The 19858-nt window shown below is 44.6% G+C and overlaps 1 protein-coding gene across 17 annotated transcripts in view; it reads right to left on the bottom strand.

Annotated features, from left to right (window-relative positions):
* arhgap44a (Rho GTPase activating protein 44a) overlaps nt 1–19858 on the bottom strand; it is a 378392-nt gene that overhangs the window by 117775 nt on the left and 240759 nt on the right. For 5 of the 17 annotated variants that reach the window (XM_038778040.1, XM_038778039.1, XM_038778037.1 and 2 more), the window contains exons 1-4: nt 5331–5350; nt 4069–4108; nt 1557–1661; nt 80–156 (exon numbers count right to left, since the gene is read on the bottom strand). In XM_038778040.1, coding sequence (XP_038633968.1) covers nt 80–156; nt 1557–1661; nt 4069–4108; nt 5331–5350 — 242 coding nt within the window. Of the gene's footprint in view, nt 1–79; nt 157–1556; nt 1662–4068; nt 4109–5330; nt 5595–19858 lie in introns of those variants that run through there. The other 12 variants (XM_038778043.1, XM_038778042.1, XM_038778041.1 and 9 more) reach the window with 8 other exon arrangements.

The following is a 19858-nucleotide window of genomic DNA, read 5'->3' on the forward strand; positions in this document are numbered from 1 at the left end:
ATGGGATTAAGCACATGGAACTCTGCGGTCGATTACATAGAAACGTCAACATTAACAAAAATGTACTTCAAAGCCTTACCCTAGTAAAGTGTCTTCACCCAGGATGGTGGAGCCTTCCACTAAACACTGGGCTAATGTTGTTAATGGTAGCTTTTTCTGTGGACAAGACCAACATGATTTACAGTCAGATCTTAGGTATGACTGCTGCATTCATATCAAGTTAGCTGATTCTCCATGTCAAACCTCACAAGTGAACTAGTTCAATGCTACCAATTATCCAGTACAAATTCAAGAGATGTAACAGTTCTGTATTGGTGGAGAAAAGGTTCCTAGCTATGCTCTCATACTAAAGTTCTAAATGTGTTTGTCATAAACATTTGCAATCTTACTATGACTGCACACAAAAAAACCCTATTCTATTATCTCATCTTGAACTAACCAGGCTACAAATTGCCTCTTAAATGTGACAATTGACTGCAAACAGGTATTCCAGCAAAATATTGACTTTAAACCGCAATGGAAAATACTGCAGATACTGAAATTTTTGAAACACAATAGTTTCCTACATGCCAATAGTCAATTGTGAAGGACACAGTGCGTCACTAAAATGCTTCTCAGACATAAATGTATTATTCCAACACACTGGGATAATATTCACTTCAGAGGACAGTGTAAAACGAACATTACTGAATCAGCCACCTGTTTCTCACATATCATTTCCATTTTTTCTTCCTATTGTCATCCATAGACAGGAACATCAGTCGAGGTGGATAATGGATTGTCTGATGTAACCCAAAGTTAACCCCCACTAGATGCCAGAAGCACACTTCGTAAAAGGGGGACTGGCTTTGTCAAGAATCTCCTTTCATCTGGGAATTGACACTTGCTCTAATAGTGCAATAACATGCAGTGATGTACTTTGAGACACCACCACATAGTTCGAATCCTGACTTCCTCCATGGCAGGTTTGGGGGTGAGAGGCAGTGGTAAATTTAATTGGGTGGGATGATGGTGGGTGAGGACCCCGTTGCCTTCCTATCTTTGCCCCTCATCCCATCACTGTTGGTATTAACCGAGCACAGATAGGAATACCAGCAAGCTGATCCACCCCCTTCTGCCCTCGCTGCTGACATCTCACCCATCCTGTGACGCCCTTCCCACCTTCACCCACCTGCGCCTGAGTGCCTCAGTCTGCGGGTGGGAGGAATAGAGATGGCAGCCATCACTGCCCAGTGACACCGGTGGGGGTGGGGGTTCCACTGCTGGCTTGTCAAGTTCCTGAGCGGGACAAGATGCAGCGGGCATTTCTGGTCAAAGGTGACAATGGGGGCGGCGGGAGTCTCACCTGTTCTCCAGCTGGCAAACCCCCTGCCACCTCCACAGGAATTCCCCCTCCACATACATTTCAACTCTCCGAACAATTAAAAGGAAGTTTACTAATCACTATCCGTATGAAACCAGTGCTTCTTTAATGCATCTACATAATTTAACAGCTAACTTCTCAAGTGGTGGTTCAGACTGACTATATCAGTGGACAACAATCAAAGCAAACGTACGGATCGTTTGTCGGCGTCGACACCCTGTTGTCCCTGCAGACATGCTGTGAGTTTTTTGTGAGTGCTGTGGGAGACCTGTTTTACCAGCTCCAGTCGTTTCTCCACCTGTTTGGGTGAAACAAAATTATTATATTGTGGCTGCAAGAAAATCAAACGTAAAATCACTTTTTGAGGCAGTATTCTTAAAAATAAAATCATGGAATCATGGAATATTCTTAAATCAGGGTGAATTTCTAGTGCGGCTGACATTAAAACATTAGGTTAAACAAGAAACATTGTTATTTTCGGGAGGTTTTACAGTTGTTGGTGCCCTAGAGCCAAAGGCCGGGATTCCCCGTTGCCCGCCGCTAAGGTCGGGAATTCTGATCGGGCGGAGAATCCGCATCGGGCCGATAAGGGGATCGGCGCCGGGCAGCGGACCTTTCCCCAGTCCCGCCCCACAAGCCATTGTGGGTTTCTCACGCTGCACCGTCAGCAACATTCGAGCCGCTCATATCCATTCATTAGAATGCAATTAATGGACTGGAAGCCTGAATCTCAACCCTTATGCATTTTGCCCTGACCCCATGGCGGGAACTCCACCAGGTGGGCTTTGGTGTAAGCGTAGGCCCGGTGCGATGGATCCCGGGGGAGGGGGGGGAGGGGTCAAAAGGATTAGCCCATTGCTCATATACCCCTCGGTCACTACCACGCTGCACAAAGAGGGTCCTCCAAGGTTCCTGGGGATTGAATAAGGGGTGGACCCCGGGACCCTCCTCCGGGATGGGTGTCCCATGTCTAGATTGCTGCCCCCCCCCCCCCCCCCCAGCCCTGGGCAACCTGATGATCCCTCTTGGCATGGTAATCTCAGGCAGCCCTCTGTTTGAGATCTTCATTCTGATCTGACCTGTTTAAACTCTGAAGCGGCCTTCTCACCCTGAACTGCAGATCAGAAAGTTCAGTGAAGAATCAAGCCACAACCGCTTTTCTTTTCCTCACATCTGCTCCCTCAGCCCTATGCTTTTGAAACTGCAGCTTTTTGAAGTGTTAGAGCCTTCTTAGAATGCCCTTTGAAATGCTGAGCATTAATGCAATTTCACAGTACAGTACCTTTAACTTTCCCTTGATTGACAGCTGAATGGTTTAAACAGAGCTGCCAGGAGGTTTGTTTATCTTTCCCTTCATGCTTGAATGTATCTGAAGTACTCCCCAGTGATCTTAATGGCAATGTTTATAAACATTCTTATGATTGACAGCTACTGGCCCCTTCAACAATGTTAAGTGCGTTTTGTGGTTAACTGCTTTGAGAGGTTTGCGTGCTCTCCCCTTGTTAGTTGGGGGGGGGGGGTTAACATTTGTTTCTGGGGGTGAGTCAGGTGGAGCTGTCCATGGACGTTGGGATCGGGGCACCTGTTCAAAATGGTGGCCTGACCCCAGTAACTACTGAAAAACCAGCATGTTCAGCACTATGTATATTTTTGCATAGTGAAGTCACGAGAACACCACTCCAGGAATGCTCCTAACGGCAGAGGGACACAGTCCCGATTCTCCACTGGCGGGAGAATCTGGAACGGAGGATCCCGGTCAAGATCTGCAGCAAGCTGACCACATTCTGTAAAGATCCTGCAGCAAGCCCCATGAGAAACCATAATGATAACATGAACTAAAACAGCTCATCGAGAAAGAATGCACCTCCAAGAAGGGGGCTTGCTTAACTACGATTCCCAATGAGCAATAGCCTTCAGTTTTGCAGTCAGTAGAAGTCATGGGTGGTCGGTGGGTCTGGCGGGTTAGGTTTCTGCCAGTAACGGGGACACATGATCCAGGGGTTGGCATGGCAGACCCGCGGGCACTCAGGCACCCATCTCCGCCCCAGCTGAGGTGATGGGCAGCCACTCCCCTGCTCCACAAACCTCCCGCCCCCACCGAAGCAGCTCACCCGGACTGAGGTCGGCCCCCTCGGGGGCTCCCCCACCCCACTCCAAGCACCGGGGTAGCAACCCCAGTGCCCTTGGGCTCATTGTCCGGGAGCAAAGATGGCTACTCACCTCCTCGGAACCCCACAGAATCAATTCCACCAGCTTCAAAAAGGAGAACTAATTGGCGCCCACGTGACCACTTGCAGGGGTGGCATATAGGTAGGGGGTTGCTCCTGGTAATTGTATGGAGATTGGATTTAAGTGGTGATTATAGGTTTCTCGCCACGCTATGCCAGGATCCTGATTTCGCCAATAGGGTGGGCATGTTAGATTGCAAACAAATTGGTGCCCGGCGCAGTTCTCGATTTGGCCTCTCCCGCGATTAAGCGTCATAGTCTCGCTTAAACGCAACGCGACCATTAAATCGCACCCGTGATTTCAAGACAAAAAAAATTAACTGCACTTTGAAACTCTCGGCCCCTGTGTAAAATTTGCCTCCAACAGTTAACCTATGGCTTAAAAAAAATACACAAGAGGTGAAATCAGTTCAGACATAGATCTGGTAAACTCTGCAATAAACAGAACTTTAAACAATGCGGAGAAACAAATATTACCTGCAGCAGATCTTCAGTTAATACTTCTGTCTTTTCAGCTCTATAAAAGGGAAAAGAAGAAGTGTCAAGATAGTTCTGGCCTGTTAGAACAAATGTACAAACAACTTGAATTCAACCCTGACACAGCTGAAGCCACAATGTAACTTGTAATATTTACCCAACGTAATGGTTATATTGGATATAACTGCATTAGTTACCAAAACAGAATTCTCTGATCAGAACAAATTCCACAATCTTAAAGGAGAAAGTTTCACTGTAGAAACTTCCTTGAAAAGCTGAACAGTTATGACGAAATATGCTTAGCATTTATAATACTTTGTTTTGATATGCTATTTATATTTTCTTTTTTTTTTTAAAAGCTGAGTGCTGATGGCATTGATACACTACACAGTCAGGAAAGGTTTTGACATTGTGAGGGAGCTGAACTAATACATGTGCTTGATGCTGGATCATCTTTGGCTGATGTACCCTATCCCCAATTAAAATTCACCAACAGCTTCAATAACTCTTTCAAGCCAGTACTCCACGATGCTATCAGAGCTTGTTCTTTTAAAGAAAACACCAACAGAAATATATTAAAACGCTCAGAGTTCATCTTAGTTCTTTAGAATGTCTTTATTTCTAAGATCCTGATGGTTGGAGTCCATTTTAAGAAAGGTCACAACATATCGATCAGTAAGCTCATTGACATTCTTTAACTGCATTGTACTGAAATGTGTCACAGTCATAAAAACTACATTTAATTCAGTACTTTTTATGATCACGATCTGACTGAAATGAGCTGGTGACGTTTCCTAATAAGGAGTCCTCTGACCTTGATGACGAACAGATGCCCCTACCATCCAACATTCTTCATTGAATAACTTAATTTTTACAACAACAATTTAAAAATATTTTTGCTATTAATTTCTGTGCGCAGTTTCACAACACACTACAAAATAACAAGGTTCGCATCAGAGCTGAACCCAAAATGGCCACATTTGCAATATCTGCTGGGGTTTGTCCTTGAGTTTACTGACCTGTGGCAATGCAGCATAATTAACTCTTCCTACTGAGATATTTTGTAATGAGAATGCACATAACCCCACGTTTGGAAAGAGATACAGCCCCATGCTTAGAAATAGATACTTATATTTACAGCAATTAAGTAAAATGACAAAGATGTCCAGGTTAATTATTAGCATCCTGTATTCTTGCACTGCACAACATGAAACATTGGTTCTCAAGACTTTGCAGTTTCCAAAAGGAAAGAGGTTCAACACCTCAGTTTTTTCTTCATCATCTTGTAGATGCTTCCGAGATAATGAATAAATTCAAGGAACCGGATGAGATACTGGATTTTTGGAAAGTCGGCAGACAGAACCTCATCACTTGGCCAGTTGAGACGAGAATATGGGACGTTGCTGCTGTCGTCACTGAATTGCATCTTGAACCGAGACATTATCTTCTGGAGCGATTCACAGGTTCAGGTTGAAATGTTAACGTAAAAAAAAAAACTTAAGCTTTTTTTTTTCCAGAAACCCGAGACTGTATCCACAGTATGGGAAGAAAACGGATGCAGCTATTCTGCAGACTGACCAGATTGCTGAGTCAGCCCCTTACTGCAATGTTTCTCAACGTGCACTGCCTCATTGATTCATAGCTCCATCCCACAATGCCCTGTAATATGCAGAGCATCTTTTGGGTCAAATGCAATTTGGTTTGTGCCAAGAAAAAACCCCTGGCTCGGATATATATATATATAAGGAACAGCATTAGCCCCTGGCTAATTACCTTTTTTGGATCGCACTCACAGCCTGTTCATGTGGAATATTGGCCTTTCTTCTGCATGTAATAACAGGCTGATCTATTTTTACAGTACAAAAATCTTCAACATGACACAGCAATTTAATTATCTATAGGTTTACTAGTTATTCTTCAAATTACGACTGAATATTGGCATCTCTTCTGCATGTTATGTCAGGCTGGTCTATTTTTACACAGCTATTTTCTATAGATTTAGTAGTTATTCTTCAAATTACGACTGTAATCTACCATCCATAGTTAAATTAAGATACCTAATCAAGAAAATCCATACTGTCCTCTGTTGATCCTTTTCACATTACACAGGTGACCTATGGTCCTTACTGAAATAACTGCCAGCCAGTTTTAGTATTTCAGACATTTTAGTACCAGATTTTGTAAACAGCCTCATGCCCTATGAAAAAAGGGTAAAATTCTTCCTTGTGAGCTGAAGGCTTTTTAAGTGCTCTATCAGATTAACTATTGAAATGCCAGCTGTGCTTATTGTAAAGTAAAGGGACTAGGAACATGCTAATTTAGCAGAAGTCATTTGAGCATCTTTATATAGACTCCATTATGAAATAATTTTGAAATTACCGCCACTACCCATCCCAATCCCCACCTCGCGCCTTTTCTTCAAATCCTTCTTTTTATGCCCTCACCTCCTTACAGCTCTGTAACCTCTTCCAGCCTCACCGTCAACCGAAAGTCCTGTTCTGCTGACACTGGTCTCTTTTGCCAGACTTTTAAAAAATAATCTTTATTGCCACAAGTAGGCTTACATTAACACTGCAATGAAATTACTGTGACTTTCCAGGGAGTGTTCGGGTACATAGAGGGAGAATTCAGAATGTTCAATTCACCTAACAAGCACGTTTTTCAGGACTTGTGGAAGGAATTCGTAGCACCCGGAGGAAAACCACGCAGACACAGGGAGAACGTGCAGATTCCGCACAGACAGTGACCCAAGCCGTGGGTTTCCTCCGGGTGCTCTGGTTTCCTCCTACAGTCCAAAGATGTGCAGGTTAGGTGGTTTGGCCACGCTAAATTGTCCCTTTGTGTCCAAAAAAGTTTAGGTGGGGTTACTGGGCTATGGGGATAGGGTGAGGTGTGGGCCAAGGTAGGGTGCTCTCTCCAAGGGCCGGTGCAGACTCGATGGGCTGAATGGCCTCCTTCTGCACTCTAAATTCTATGTCAAAGTTGCCATGCCATCAGCTACTTCAAGCCCATTCTTTTGAATTCTCTCTCCAAACCATTCCATTTTACTACCACCCCCCCCCCCCCCCCCCCCCCCCCCCCATTCACAATACTCTGTAAAATTTATTGTTTTCCAAATCTTGTCATTTCTCCTGCTTCCCCTTCATTGGTTTGCTATTTATTTTCCTTCCACCTCTGTGAAGCACATTGGGATGTCGCCCTACATTAAAAGGCACTGGAACAATCCAAACTGTCAGCATTTTAACATAATTCAACAATACACAAACAAATCGGGAAACAAAACTCCTGTTTAGATATAAAAGGGCCAATGTGTTTAGTTTCTGTGTATTACACTGCCATGTCTTCATGACACTCTTGTCGATTACAATAGTGTTCCAAGAATTGGGTAAAATGGTTTCTGCTCTCAAATCATTATGTACAATCGATGGCATCAGAGATTACATGGCTAAGCCAAGCCTATGGAAAGCCACAGCGCAAAAAGGCACTTCTCCAAACATATTCTTTTTCATAAAGACAAAAACAACCTGCATACACTATTATTTGCAGTTGCAAGTCAGGCATATAAATGGTCTACAAGGAAAATCACAGCACATGTAGAGAAAACTATTTGTTCATAGTCCCATTTTCATCTGTCCCTACACATGCATTGCACAGATAATATTTAAAGCATTTGGGTCTTCTAATGCAGGTTGTTATTGGCTGGTCACCTCTTGTACTCGTTACTAAGGTAATATGGACTCTCTGAGGAATGCCATTGCGACGGTTGCTGCCTTGGTAATGTTGCTGCTGATCCGTTGCTTTTTTGGGGGAACGGTTGACCTCTGGGACTGATGTTCATTTAGTTTCCAGTGCGGCTGGTGAACCTCCCATCTTCCTCATTCAGCTGTCTGCTGCGAAGGAGCAACATCGTCAATTGTACGTTTGTCTGAGGTGCCCACGATATATCTGGTGGTTCATTTACACTGTGTAGGATTGGAGGTGACAACTTCTCTATACAGCTGCCAATTTGCCAAGTGGGCTGACTATTGTTGAGAGCATTGAATGTCTGCAGTCTGACTGGCACTCCAATTCTCAGTTCTGGCAATGATTTGACAGCTTTATCAAAGTGAAATTTGGTTGTCGTTTCAACCATAGAATGATATAAAAGTTATGGCACAGAAAGAGGTCATTCAGACCACCACGTCTGTGCTGGCCAAAAAAAAAGGAGAAAAAAAAGAAACAAACTATAATCTAATTTTTCAGCACTTGGCCCATAAACTTGCAGGTTACAACCTGAATCTTCAGATGTAGATCCAGATATCTTTTAAGTGAGTTGAGTGCTTCAGCCTCAGGCGCCAATTCAGGCAGTGAATTCCAGATGCTTACAACCCTCTGGGTGAAAATGTTTATCTTATATTTAATCCTTCTACCAATCACCTTAAATCACTGCCCCCTGGTAATTGACCTCACAGGTAGCGGAAACAGGCATTTTCTGACTTTAGGCCTATCATAATTTTGTACTTCTCAAATAGGTCACCCCTCACCCTCTTCTGATCTAACGAGAACATCTATAGCTTATCCAACCTTTTCCCATAGCTGCAATTTTCAAGCTCTGGCAACATTCTTGTAAATCTCCTCTGAACTCTCGTCAGAGCAATTATGTCATTCCTGTAATGTGATGACCAGAACTGTATACAAAATTCCAGCTGTGGCCCATGCATTTTGCTTTTGTCACTCCTGTTATTTCTTGCAGCTTCAGTAATATTTTAGCTATTAGAAAAGTAGCTTGGGTACGGCATGGCATTAGTCAGTGAACAACTTTCCCTGTTGCTGCTGATCCGTTGCTTTTGTTGGGGAACGGTTGACTTCTGGGGCTGATGTTCGTTCAGTTCCCAGTGCAGCTAGTGAACCTCCCATCTTCCTCATCAGCTGTAAGCTGTGAAGGAGCAACATCGTCAGTTGTACGTATGTCTGGGGTGCCCACGATATATCTGGTGGTTCATTTACACCATGTAGTATTGAAGGTGACAACTTCTCCATATAGCTGTCAATTTGCCAAGTGGGCTGACTTTTGTTGAGAGCATTGAATGTCTGCAGTGTGGCTGGCTCTCCAATTCTCAGTTGTGGCAATGATTTGACAGCTTTATCAACTCTAGAGTTGCCTTGTATACATCTGCACTGGTCTCACTCAATTTTTTGATAGTGCCTTTGGCAATTTTCACTGCCGACTCAGCTTTTCCATTTAACTGGGGATAGTATGGATATGTATAGTGCTGATTTCCAAATCATTTGTGAAGTGAGAGCTACTGTTACTCATCACAATGTCAGAAATGGCACAACAATTGAAGTGTGCTTTGAGGAATTCTACCATCTCACTGGTAGTCATTGATGCCAGCTTGTTTAACTCCCAATAGTTTGAATAGTAGTTAATGATGACAATAGTCTGTTCCTATGTGCAGAGGCGTCTTCTATGCTTCATCCATGGTCTGTCCGGGATGTCATGAGTGGCTCTTTAGTTTACTTAGCTTGACGCTCATTACAAGCACTCCAATGGTCCTTGATATCATTGCTGGTTTTTGAGCACTTCTCTTTCCTTCCTCAGACTAGACTCATTCCCTTGATGGCTTGGATGGATGTGCTTCAGCATCTCTTTTCTCATCTCCTTAGGGATGATGACTCTAGTTCCTTTGTGCAAGATGGCACCTTGGGTGATCAATTCATCTCTGTATGCCCAATACTCTCTTACAGAAACAGGTATGTCCCTGGTTTCTGGTCATCATTTCATCACTACTTACTGCAGCACTTGGAGAGTTGCATTGTTGTATCAGTGCGTAGTTCACTAGATCTGAGCAAGGTGAATGTCCATAAGATTCGATGTCTCTGCTAGTTTGATGACTTCCAGAGCATGTCATGCTGTTATCGTTGAAACTGGAAGATTTCACACCCAGTACTAACATCAGCGACTTTTATCAAAGGGATTGCAGCTCTTGACAGCATGTTGGTGATGGACATCTGCTTCCCCTACTTGTGCTTCACTTCCAAATGAAAACTCTGCAAATTATGTTTAACATCCTTTGCAGATGCTTTGGAGAAGATAGAAAAGGTTTGAGAAAGATGTTTTGAAGTGGCTTGTGTCAGACTCTACATCATTGTGTCTATCCCAAAGAGGCCATGGCTAAAATGCTCCCAAGCAAAGACAAATGTTATGATCCCAGCTGATGTTATAACTGGACGGGAAGATCCCAGAATGGGACCCAGGCTCAAAACATTGAGACTTTTACTTTTTTTTATAAAACGTGGAGGAACAGAGTCACAGCACTGCTAATTAGTTTTCACCACAAGAATTTATTAAAAATGAATAAATTGGATTATGATACAATACACCTTCTCCCCTCTGCCCTCTGCCCTCCCCCCCCCCCCTCCCTCCCCCCTCCCAGCTTTACCAGTACACAGTACACACAGGTTTTAGGGTTAACATGGATTGCAAGGTAAACCTGAATCTAGAAGGGTCTCATTAACAGAGTCACTTTTAAGCCTACCTTGGAATTACAGAATCCCTACAGTGCAGAAGGAGGCCATTCAGCCCATTGGGTCTGCACCGACCCTCTGAAATAACACCCTACCTCAGCCCACTCCCCTACTCTGCCTAATCTGCCCATCCCCAGACATTAAGGTGCAATTTTAGCATGGCCAACCTACCTAACTTGCACTTCTTTGGACTGGACTGTGGGAAGAAACTGGAGCACACGGAGGAAACCCACACAGACATGGGGAGAATGTGCAAACTCCACACAGACAGTCACCCAAGGCCGGAATTGAACCCGGGTCCCTGGCGCTGTGGGGCCCCTGGCACTGTGATGGCAGCAATGCTAACCACTGAGCCACCGTGCTGCCCCCAAGATGACTGTGCCACCCACAAGATGACTGTGCCACCCCCAAGATGACTGTGGTCAAAAACACACATTCTGCTATGAACACAAATTAGTGTCTGTGGATATCTCCTCAGAATCCCCCAGATGATGAACACATGAGAGTTTCCAAACTCCACTCCCCAAAACACGCTTTAAAACCTTCTCTCATAATAATGCTTTCCCTTAGTGGATTTTCATTCTGATGTCCAGTCCGGATTTTACAAATGACTCTTTTAACCCAAGCTTCCACTCCACTTTTAACAGCAAATCCAGTCCAGGAATTTAGACCAACTTCTTTGGGTTTCTTAACTGCTTTTACACAAACTGAGAGATCCAGTCACTGATTTCCATAGTTATTTCAACGCACATGCCACAGGCTGTAGTAAAATCTCACAAACCTGAAAATCACTTTGGATATCTTTTTGATGTCTCAGTCTCCTTCTCAGCTCTGCCTGTCGTTACTCTGCTGTCATTAGTGAACAGTTCTGAGTTCTAGCAGCTTTTGTCTCAGATTTCTTGGAAACTTCTAATTTCTCTAGTTTCCTTAACCACTGAAGTTGCTTTTGTAACCATTATTCCGTGGTATGGCTTTTCTTCTTGTAAAGCTGAGAGAGATGTTCTTTCTCTAGCCTTCTAAACCAACTGCTTCTAGCAGAGCTGTGACAGCTGCCTCTCTCTCACTACCTATCTTCAACTGCAATCAAATTAGCTAAACCATAACTTCTCTAGCTTACAAGGTCTCAGTTGCGAAGCAACCATTGCAGGTTTATTTATTCTTCAGGCTATAGCCCTCTCTAAGCACATTGCAACTTAAATATCTCAACACCCTGGGCTAGTGCACAGTCAATTCCAGCCCCACTTGACTCAGAGTCACAACACAGGTAAAATTAGATGTTATTTTAAAAATACCTGAGGACCTTGGCTACAAATGTAAATGACTACCTAATACTCTTTCCACAACAGCCCCCCCCCCCCCCCCCACACTTATCAATTACCCCACTCTCTCCACAGACAGACAAAAAACAGAGAGGCAAAAGGGTGGTTGAGAGGTAATGAAAATATTAATATAAATAAAAGGTCAGAGGATCTTTGATGCACTGGGCTGGCTTTCAGTTACTGTCTTTCTGGAGTTCAAACTTTTGCTTTGGTATTTCTTCCTCCTAGGCTTATATTGATGATCACTGCAGACTCTCAGGGACAGCAACAATCGGCAGCAATTAGAGGGATAAAACCCAGCTCCTCTTCCTTCGAGGGTTTGAGGCTTCAAATGGTTTTGTCTGGCAGGTTGTCTGTATCTTTTGTAGATTCAGGAACATTTCAAGTTTACAGCTATGATGTGCCAGGCACTCTGGTTTTAGGACAATATAGCAGTTCTTTCAGCAAGAGAGGAAAGAGACTGTTCTTTCTTCTTCCAAGATCTAATCACTTCTGCCAAGCTCTCTCAGGAACCAATCACTGTCGGTTGTCAGGCAGAACACTGTCCTTGGCCAACGCACAGGTTGCCAGCCAGCCAATTGAAGCAACTTCCTCCAAAGTCGGTTGTTAAGATCCACTCTGCGTCGAAGCATCTGGGGTGTCTCTTCTCCAAAATGCAAATCCTGGAACACACTGTCATGACAAGTAGGCTGCTTCAGCTTGGGTCTTCTGCTAAAAGGCATATTCTGATTATGGGTCCATGGACCAAAAATAATAAAATAATAATAAAATAAATGGGAACAAAGGAAATCAACAGGAAGGACTCTTACAGAAACAACCCCCACACATACGTTTGTGCAGCATGAATCTAACTATAGGCTTTGCCCTTCTCGGCATAGAAACAACCTACTTAAACTATACATTAATGTTTGCCAATACAAATATAAATCTCTTAAAGCTACCTTTGCTTTCCTCATAGAATAGCCAGGATCTTAATCTGTCTGTAGCATTATTCAGTTGCGTTAAAGCTCAGGATGTAAATGCCCCAGGTTGTGCTTGTTGCAAGATGGTTGCTCCAAGTGCTGTCTCGCTGGCATCACTCAGCAGGGTGACCTTATCATTAACATCATAGTACCTCAGCAATACCAATGAACATCTTTGCAGTGAACTTGCATAGAGGTTCATACTCTGATGACAAATTGGGCAAGAACTTTGCAAGGTGGTTTCAGGATCAACATCTGCTATTTCTCCAGTGACCATCTTTACAGACTTGCTTTTCTACTTTCTTGCAAAATGCTTGCATGCAAAGTGATCCAGCAAATCGTTGCACCACCCTTGGTTGCTGCTTCTCTTCTACAGTTGTCACCCGATTAGGATTAAGACAAACTCCTTTTGCTGTCAGTACATGGCCTATGTACATGACTTCAGTTGCAGTTTCTTCTCATTCAGCTTCATATTCGTTTGGCGTGCTCTCTCTAGCAGTCTCACAAGATTCCAATCAGTCTCCAATATTTTTTTCCATTGCATCGCCACAATTGCATCGCCACACTCATAGACCAACCACAATTGTTTTTCTCTCCTGGAAGATCATTGCCTATCTCATGATATATTTGCTGATTTTCTTCCAGAGCAGTAGAAATGCCAAATGGCCAGAATAACCATCTGTACCTCCCAAGTGGCAACAAGAATTTAGTCAGGAAAATGTTACTTTCATCCAGCTTCACATGCCAGTATCCATCCTTCGCATCTAGAGTAGTAAAAGCTTTGCCTTAGAAAGTGGTGGCAACATTTCTTCAATGGCTGGCATGGGTGGTGAGATTTCTTCAAAGTTTTATTGAGGTCCTCCAGATATCAGCTTTTCAGCTTGTTTCATGGCTACCATGCAGATAATTCAGTCTGTGGGAATCATCGTTTTCTTGGGTACTCCCATCTTTACAGCTGGAACATTCCTCGGAAGATACTGAGTTGGCCTCAGACTCTCATCTACTTCAAGATGATCTTCATCAAAAAGACGTCCAAGACCTGTGAAAACACCGTTGTAATTTTTGAGGAGATTCTTTCAGTCATTGGCTTTGTACCGTGTGAATCACTGCAAACCTATTCATGTACGTGGCGGGTTACCAGTACAAGCTTCTGACTTACTTCTACCAAGAGGAGTGGATTTTGCTCAGTGTCTATCATTTGGAACTGTAAATCTGCTTCCTTCCCTTTGCATTTGGCTCTCATTGTGCCATTGTAGAGTGGCAACTTGACCTTTGACAGCTTCACTTTCCAGTCACCATCTTGAGCAACTTCACACAGGTCTGTAAAGGTCATGGGTGTTGCACATAGCGCCCGTGTCTATTTGACACTTTAGATTAACTTGATCCTCTCCTTCTGCAGACATCATTCCAATAGTCACAGGCCATTTGTACCTTGAGACTTGGTGATGCCAACCTGTTTCTAGAGTAGAGACTGATTTGTCAGGATCATTGTCTAATGTCTTTCCAGAAACCATCTTTTTAGGATTCTTTCCAGCAGAGCACTCGTGTACAAAATGATTCAACTTCTTGCAGTTATAACATTGCTTTTGTTAAATGGGACATGATCCTTTACTTTTGCGTGGTGTGCTCCACTATATTTGCATTATTGTGCCTTGGCCTTGATTCTTCTGCTGATCCTTCTCTAAATATTCTTCCTCTCTTCCTTTGTAAGGCCTGGATTCCCTCTCAGCAGAGTGCAAAGCCTCATCAGTTCCCCATCAGTGCTCTTCACCTAATGATTAGCCAACCTCAGAGCTTCTGTGCATGCCAAGAGCTTTTTTGAGAGCAAGTTCCCCTTCGCTCAGCAGATGTCCTTTTGTGACAGGATCCTTGTTCCGAAGAAAATTCTGCAACTGATCAGATCATCCATAAGTTGATCAAACTGACAAGATTCAGCTAGTTGTGTCAAGGCAGTCACATACAGATCAATATTTTCCCCCTCTTCTGATGCTGGAAATATAGATTTCACAATCATACTCGTTAGCGAGTGATCTCCAAAGAAGAGTAGAGGGCTCAAAGTGGATTGTCCACATCGCCAGCTTTTCTGCTGCTCAAGTGAAGTCTTGGGTACAATACTGCTTTTGGCATCTTTCCCCCAGCACAATAGTACAGTTATTTGTTCAGGTTACTTGTTTAACTGGAAATTTTATATTCTGCAACTGAGACAAGAAGAATTTCCAATTCATTCTCAAACTCCCCCTTTGCTTCTATCAGAGAAGGTACTTGAATATTCAAAGCCACACTGACTCACCCTGTAGTCATTGCCTTGTACAAAGTTGCAGACTGAGGTTTGAATTGTTCTCTCCTGTTTCTTATGGCTGCTGTCTCTTTCACCAAGTAAAAGTCCATGCAATTTCAGTTGCACACACTGTTTTCCAAGCGGTGGATCAAATGGCTTCTTTTCTCAAGCTTTTAGACACAAAAGATGACATCAGAGGTCACATGACTATGGCAAGGCAAATTGTGCAAAGGCACTTCTCCAAAAAGTCAGCACCTGTATTTTGGCTGAGATCAAGCCTCACGGTAGCATGGTGGTTAGCATCAATGCTTCACAGCTCCAGGTTCCCAGGTTCGATTCCCGGCTGGGTCACTGTCTGTGTGGAGTCTGCACGTCCTCCCCGTGTGCGCGTGGGTTTCCTCCGGGTGCTCCGGTTTCCTCCCACAGTCCAAAGATGTGCGGGTTAGGTGGATTGGCCATGCTAAATTGCCCGTAGTGTAAGGTTAATGGGGGGATTGTTGGGTTACGGGTATACGGGTTACGTGGGTTTAAGTGGGGTGATCATTGTTCGGCACAACATCGAGGGCCGAAGGGCCTGTTCTGTGCTGTACTGTTCTATGTTCTAGATCAAACCCAAGATGAGGCACAAAGTCTATTCTTGACAGCTTGGATGTCTCTCTTCTGGAGACTATGGCCGGGATTCTCCGAGCCCCCGCCGGCTCGGAGAATTGGAGATGATGGCGAGACGGGGCACGACGCTGGGACGCGATTCCCCGTCGAGTGGAGAATCACTGCCAGCCGGGTGCACGCGGTTAACACGGCGCCGGTCAGGGGCCGATGAAAGAGGCCCCCGTGGCGATTCTCCGCGGTCGACCAGCCGAGTTCCGGCTGCCGTGGTTCTAACATGGTTCTACCCGGCGGGAGCTCAGAACCGCGGCTGCGGTGGCTGTCCTGGTGGGAGAGGTGGGGGGGATCAGGCTCCAGAGGGGGGGGGGGGGGCTCCACAATGGCCAGGCCCATGATGGGGGCCAACATCGGCGGGCATGTACAATCCGGGGGGCGGGGGCCCTACCTTCTTCCACGGCGGCCTGCTGTGTGGCTCCGCCATGTTGTGCGGCGCCGGCGTGCAAGCGGCCGCCACACGCATGTGCAATCCCACAGTGAGCAGTGCAGGGTCGCGCACGGCAGCTGGAGCAGCGCGGAGCACTCCAGCGGCATGCGGGCCCCCTGTGGGCAACAGAATCGCCGGGCCCATTGATGCCAGTGTGAAACACTCCGGTGTTTACGCCGGTGTCAACATTTAGCCTCGTTTTCAGAGAATCCCGGCCTATTAATTGCATTCAAATTGAATTGATTTTTGAAGCAAGCAATGAGATGGATTAAGGGCTTGCCCTGTGCACTCTGCGCATTGGCTTTGTAACTTTTCAAATGTAGTTGGGATCGGGGTGGCCTGGCTCAGACTGCCATTGCTGCAGAATTGGGTTTAAATGCACCCCTTTGGTACTACTTACAGGTCCTGGCTGCTCACACTGCTGACTGCTCACTGTGTCCTGTGATTGCTCAGGAGCCTCTGGTTATCTGGGAGTCTACTCTAGCTGCCCCTCTGGAAACCCTCAACTGTATCATCAAGGGGATTGGAGTGGCCAAGGTCTATCAGTGGTCCACTAGGTGTTGGCACTCTTCAGAAGCGTTGCCCCACTGCAGAGGAAGCAGGGGATTAGCAGTTGATCCCAACCAGAGGACACCTGCACTGTGACCTTTGGAACCTTGCCTGGTTCTCTACCCCTCTCATGGCAGAGGCCTCACCAGTGACCCCCCCCCCCCCCCACCCCGCAGGAACACCAGCTGCCTCCTACTGGTGAGGTGGCAGCACTGACTGAATTTGCTATCATCTCCCAGGCGCTGTTCATGAGGGCGACCTTGAGTCAATGGTCCGTTCTGGGGAAGAGGGTGTTCCTCTTCTCCTCACTGGCATGGAGCAGTGGGTTCAACTCGGACTCCCAACTTCGGGGGGCAGGTCTTCTCTGAGCCATCTTGCTGGCTGCAATGTGTGCGTGATAAGCTTATGGATAGTTCCAGCTGCCAGCTTCTTTAGTGCTAATTCCATCCACAGTGCTTACAACGCTTGCTGGGCCTGGAATTGCTCTCAATTCACGCTCGCAGAGTGCTGGCTCATTTGCATGTCCTGACCCACTTACCAAATAGCATCCCCATTGAAACCGCAAGTCGCGCACTATTCAGCCCCAGCAGGAACCCTAGTCTCCCAAATGGAGAATTCCAGCTGTATGTTTTCAGGAAGGAATTAGATATAGCTCTTGGGGCTAAAGGGACCAAAGGATATGGGGGGAAAGTCGGGAAAAGTTTATTGAGTAGGATCAACAACCATGATCATAATGAATGGCGGAGCAGGCTCGAAGGGCTGAATAGCTCAGCCCTGCTACTATTTTCTATGTCTGTGTCTATAACTAAGGGTTAGTAGTAGACTGTAGTTATGGTGGTCGAGTTAAATTAGGCAATGTTTAGACTTATTTTTTAATTTCCCTCTTATTTACTGTAATGGGAAATAAAAGGTATTTACTTTGAATGCTGCATATGCGTAGTACGTGGGAATCACGTTCTAAGGGCGGGAATAGAAGGGAAGGGCTGGGCAATGGAAATATTGTTGCACACTCAACATATTTTGTAATTGCTTTTCTGCGGTTAGCAAGAATTAACATGAATATTTTCCTACTGTGATCATCGTGGTCTGTCTTGTAGTCAGAGTGTTCATGTCAGCAGGTTGATTCCTGCTGTTCAGCGCACCAGCCCAAGGTGTCGGGAAATATTGGCTCTAACTGTGTAATATGTGTAAATATTTGCAGTTATGCAAGTAGTGCAATCAACTCTGCTGTTAATCAAGACCTCAGTCTGGGCTCACTGGTGTTATTCTTTCCTCCAGGTCAGATGGGTGTGGGTTCAAACCCCACTCCAGAGACTTGACTCCGTTATCGGAGTTTGGCACTTCAGAGTTACAGCTAACACAACATCCAGTCATTAATTTCACTGCTGTGTGGGACCTCGCTGTGTGCAATAACATCTGTTGCATTTCCGACATTCCAACAGTGATTACATTCTATAAGAACTTAATTGGCTTTATGGTGCTTTGGGAAGTCCTGGGGACTGGGTGTGGAAGGGGGAAGATAAATTTAAGTTTTTACAATATGATCTCTTGAATGACACAAAACCATTGATTATAAAATTGCCTTGACCTCCCAAGTTATTATTGGTGCTGATTCAGAAATCCATTGATAATGGCCCACCTCTCTTAAGATATATGGGAGGTAGTGACCAGGAGATCACATTCTAAGATACTACAGGCTGAGAAAAGCCATTTGGCCCATTCTGAATCCGCCATCCAGATCAATCCTACATTTCCTCCATTGCAGAATCTAATTGCGTTTTGAATAATTCAATGGTTTCTGTCGTCACCGCTCTGCACAGACGTCCATTCCAGATGTCGATTACTCTCTGCTTGAAGAATAAACTGCTGACATCAATCCTATTGTTGCATTTTACTGCTGGTTCAAAATGTAACTGTTTAATTGAATAATGCTTGACACATTATTCATTATTGTACATATGATCACCTCTCAAAACATTCCTTTCCAGAATAAAATGTCTAAGGCCTGGATTTTCGATACTGAGGTGGGAAATCTACACATTGGCCATAGCCAATGTAGGAAAAGTAACCCAAATGGCGGAATCTTCGTTCCGGCGTGGGGAGGGGAGATGGAGGGAGAGGTGAGGAGGGTGTGGCATTGATTGTGGGATGGAATAAGGCTTTCCAGCCCGGACACAGATGGGAAGTAGCCATAGGGACTGCCGAGGTCCAAGGCAGACTGATTAAAAGGCGTGTCTCAGTTTTCTGTGACTTCATACCCATTTTTACGTTGAGCCCTCTAGCCCTCACCCCTCACACTCCCCCAGTCCCCCACCCACTCTCCATGCCCATATATGCCAATTTATGCCAACCCATGCCCTCTACCCAATAGAGCCAAACCACACCACACTTATAACACCAGTGCCAATTTAGTGCCGACTCTTGCTCCATACCCACCACCCTTCACTAACTTACTCACCATGTACCATGGACAGACCTCAAGAGTCATGCTGAGATAAAACAAATGTCTATTGCAGTCTTCATGATATAAGAAAACTGCACTTTAACGAAAGTCCATTCAATACATTTCAGACCCCTCAAGTATATAATCCCTTATAAAAACAAACATTTGTATTCATAACTCCATATCGAAGACAACTAATCCTGTATTAACCTCTTTGATCTGTCAATTTAGCTGTGAATTTATAGCCTCCCAAATCTTTTGAGAAGCGGAAAGCAATCAGGAATTAATAATGCTGAAATTATAGCACTAAGGGTTATGTCAAACAGTCATTGAAACTGCAAGAACTGTTTTATTTAACCTTTTAAAGGACTGGGGTTTTAAATAACTCAACAGTTTGACTATTCCACATACCTTATTCTCTCTTCAAAATATTTACGCTTACTCTAAAATTTTGTAATTTTGTAAAACTTTATCTGCGGGATAATGTTCTTGCTCTGGTAAAATGAGGTCTGTGTGAACTCAACATGGCCCTGCTGAGTTTATGTTTCTCTCATGTGTGAATCACATCCCACCCTGATCCCCAACCCAGGTAAAAATAGTTGCTGCCATAAATGGGGACAGGACTTACAGATCAGACGTCTG

This window comes from Scyliorhinus canicula, chromosome 18, assembly GCF_902713615.1.
Source record: "Scyliorhinus canicula chromosome 18, sScyCan1.1, whole genome shotgun sequence".
Classification (NCBI taxonomy): Eukaryota; Metazoa; Chordata; class Chondrichthyes; order Carcharhiniformes; family Scyliorhinidae; genus Scyliorhinus; species Scyliorhinus canicula.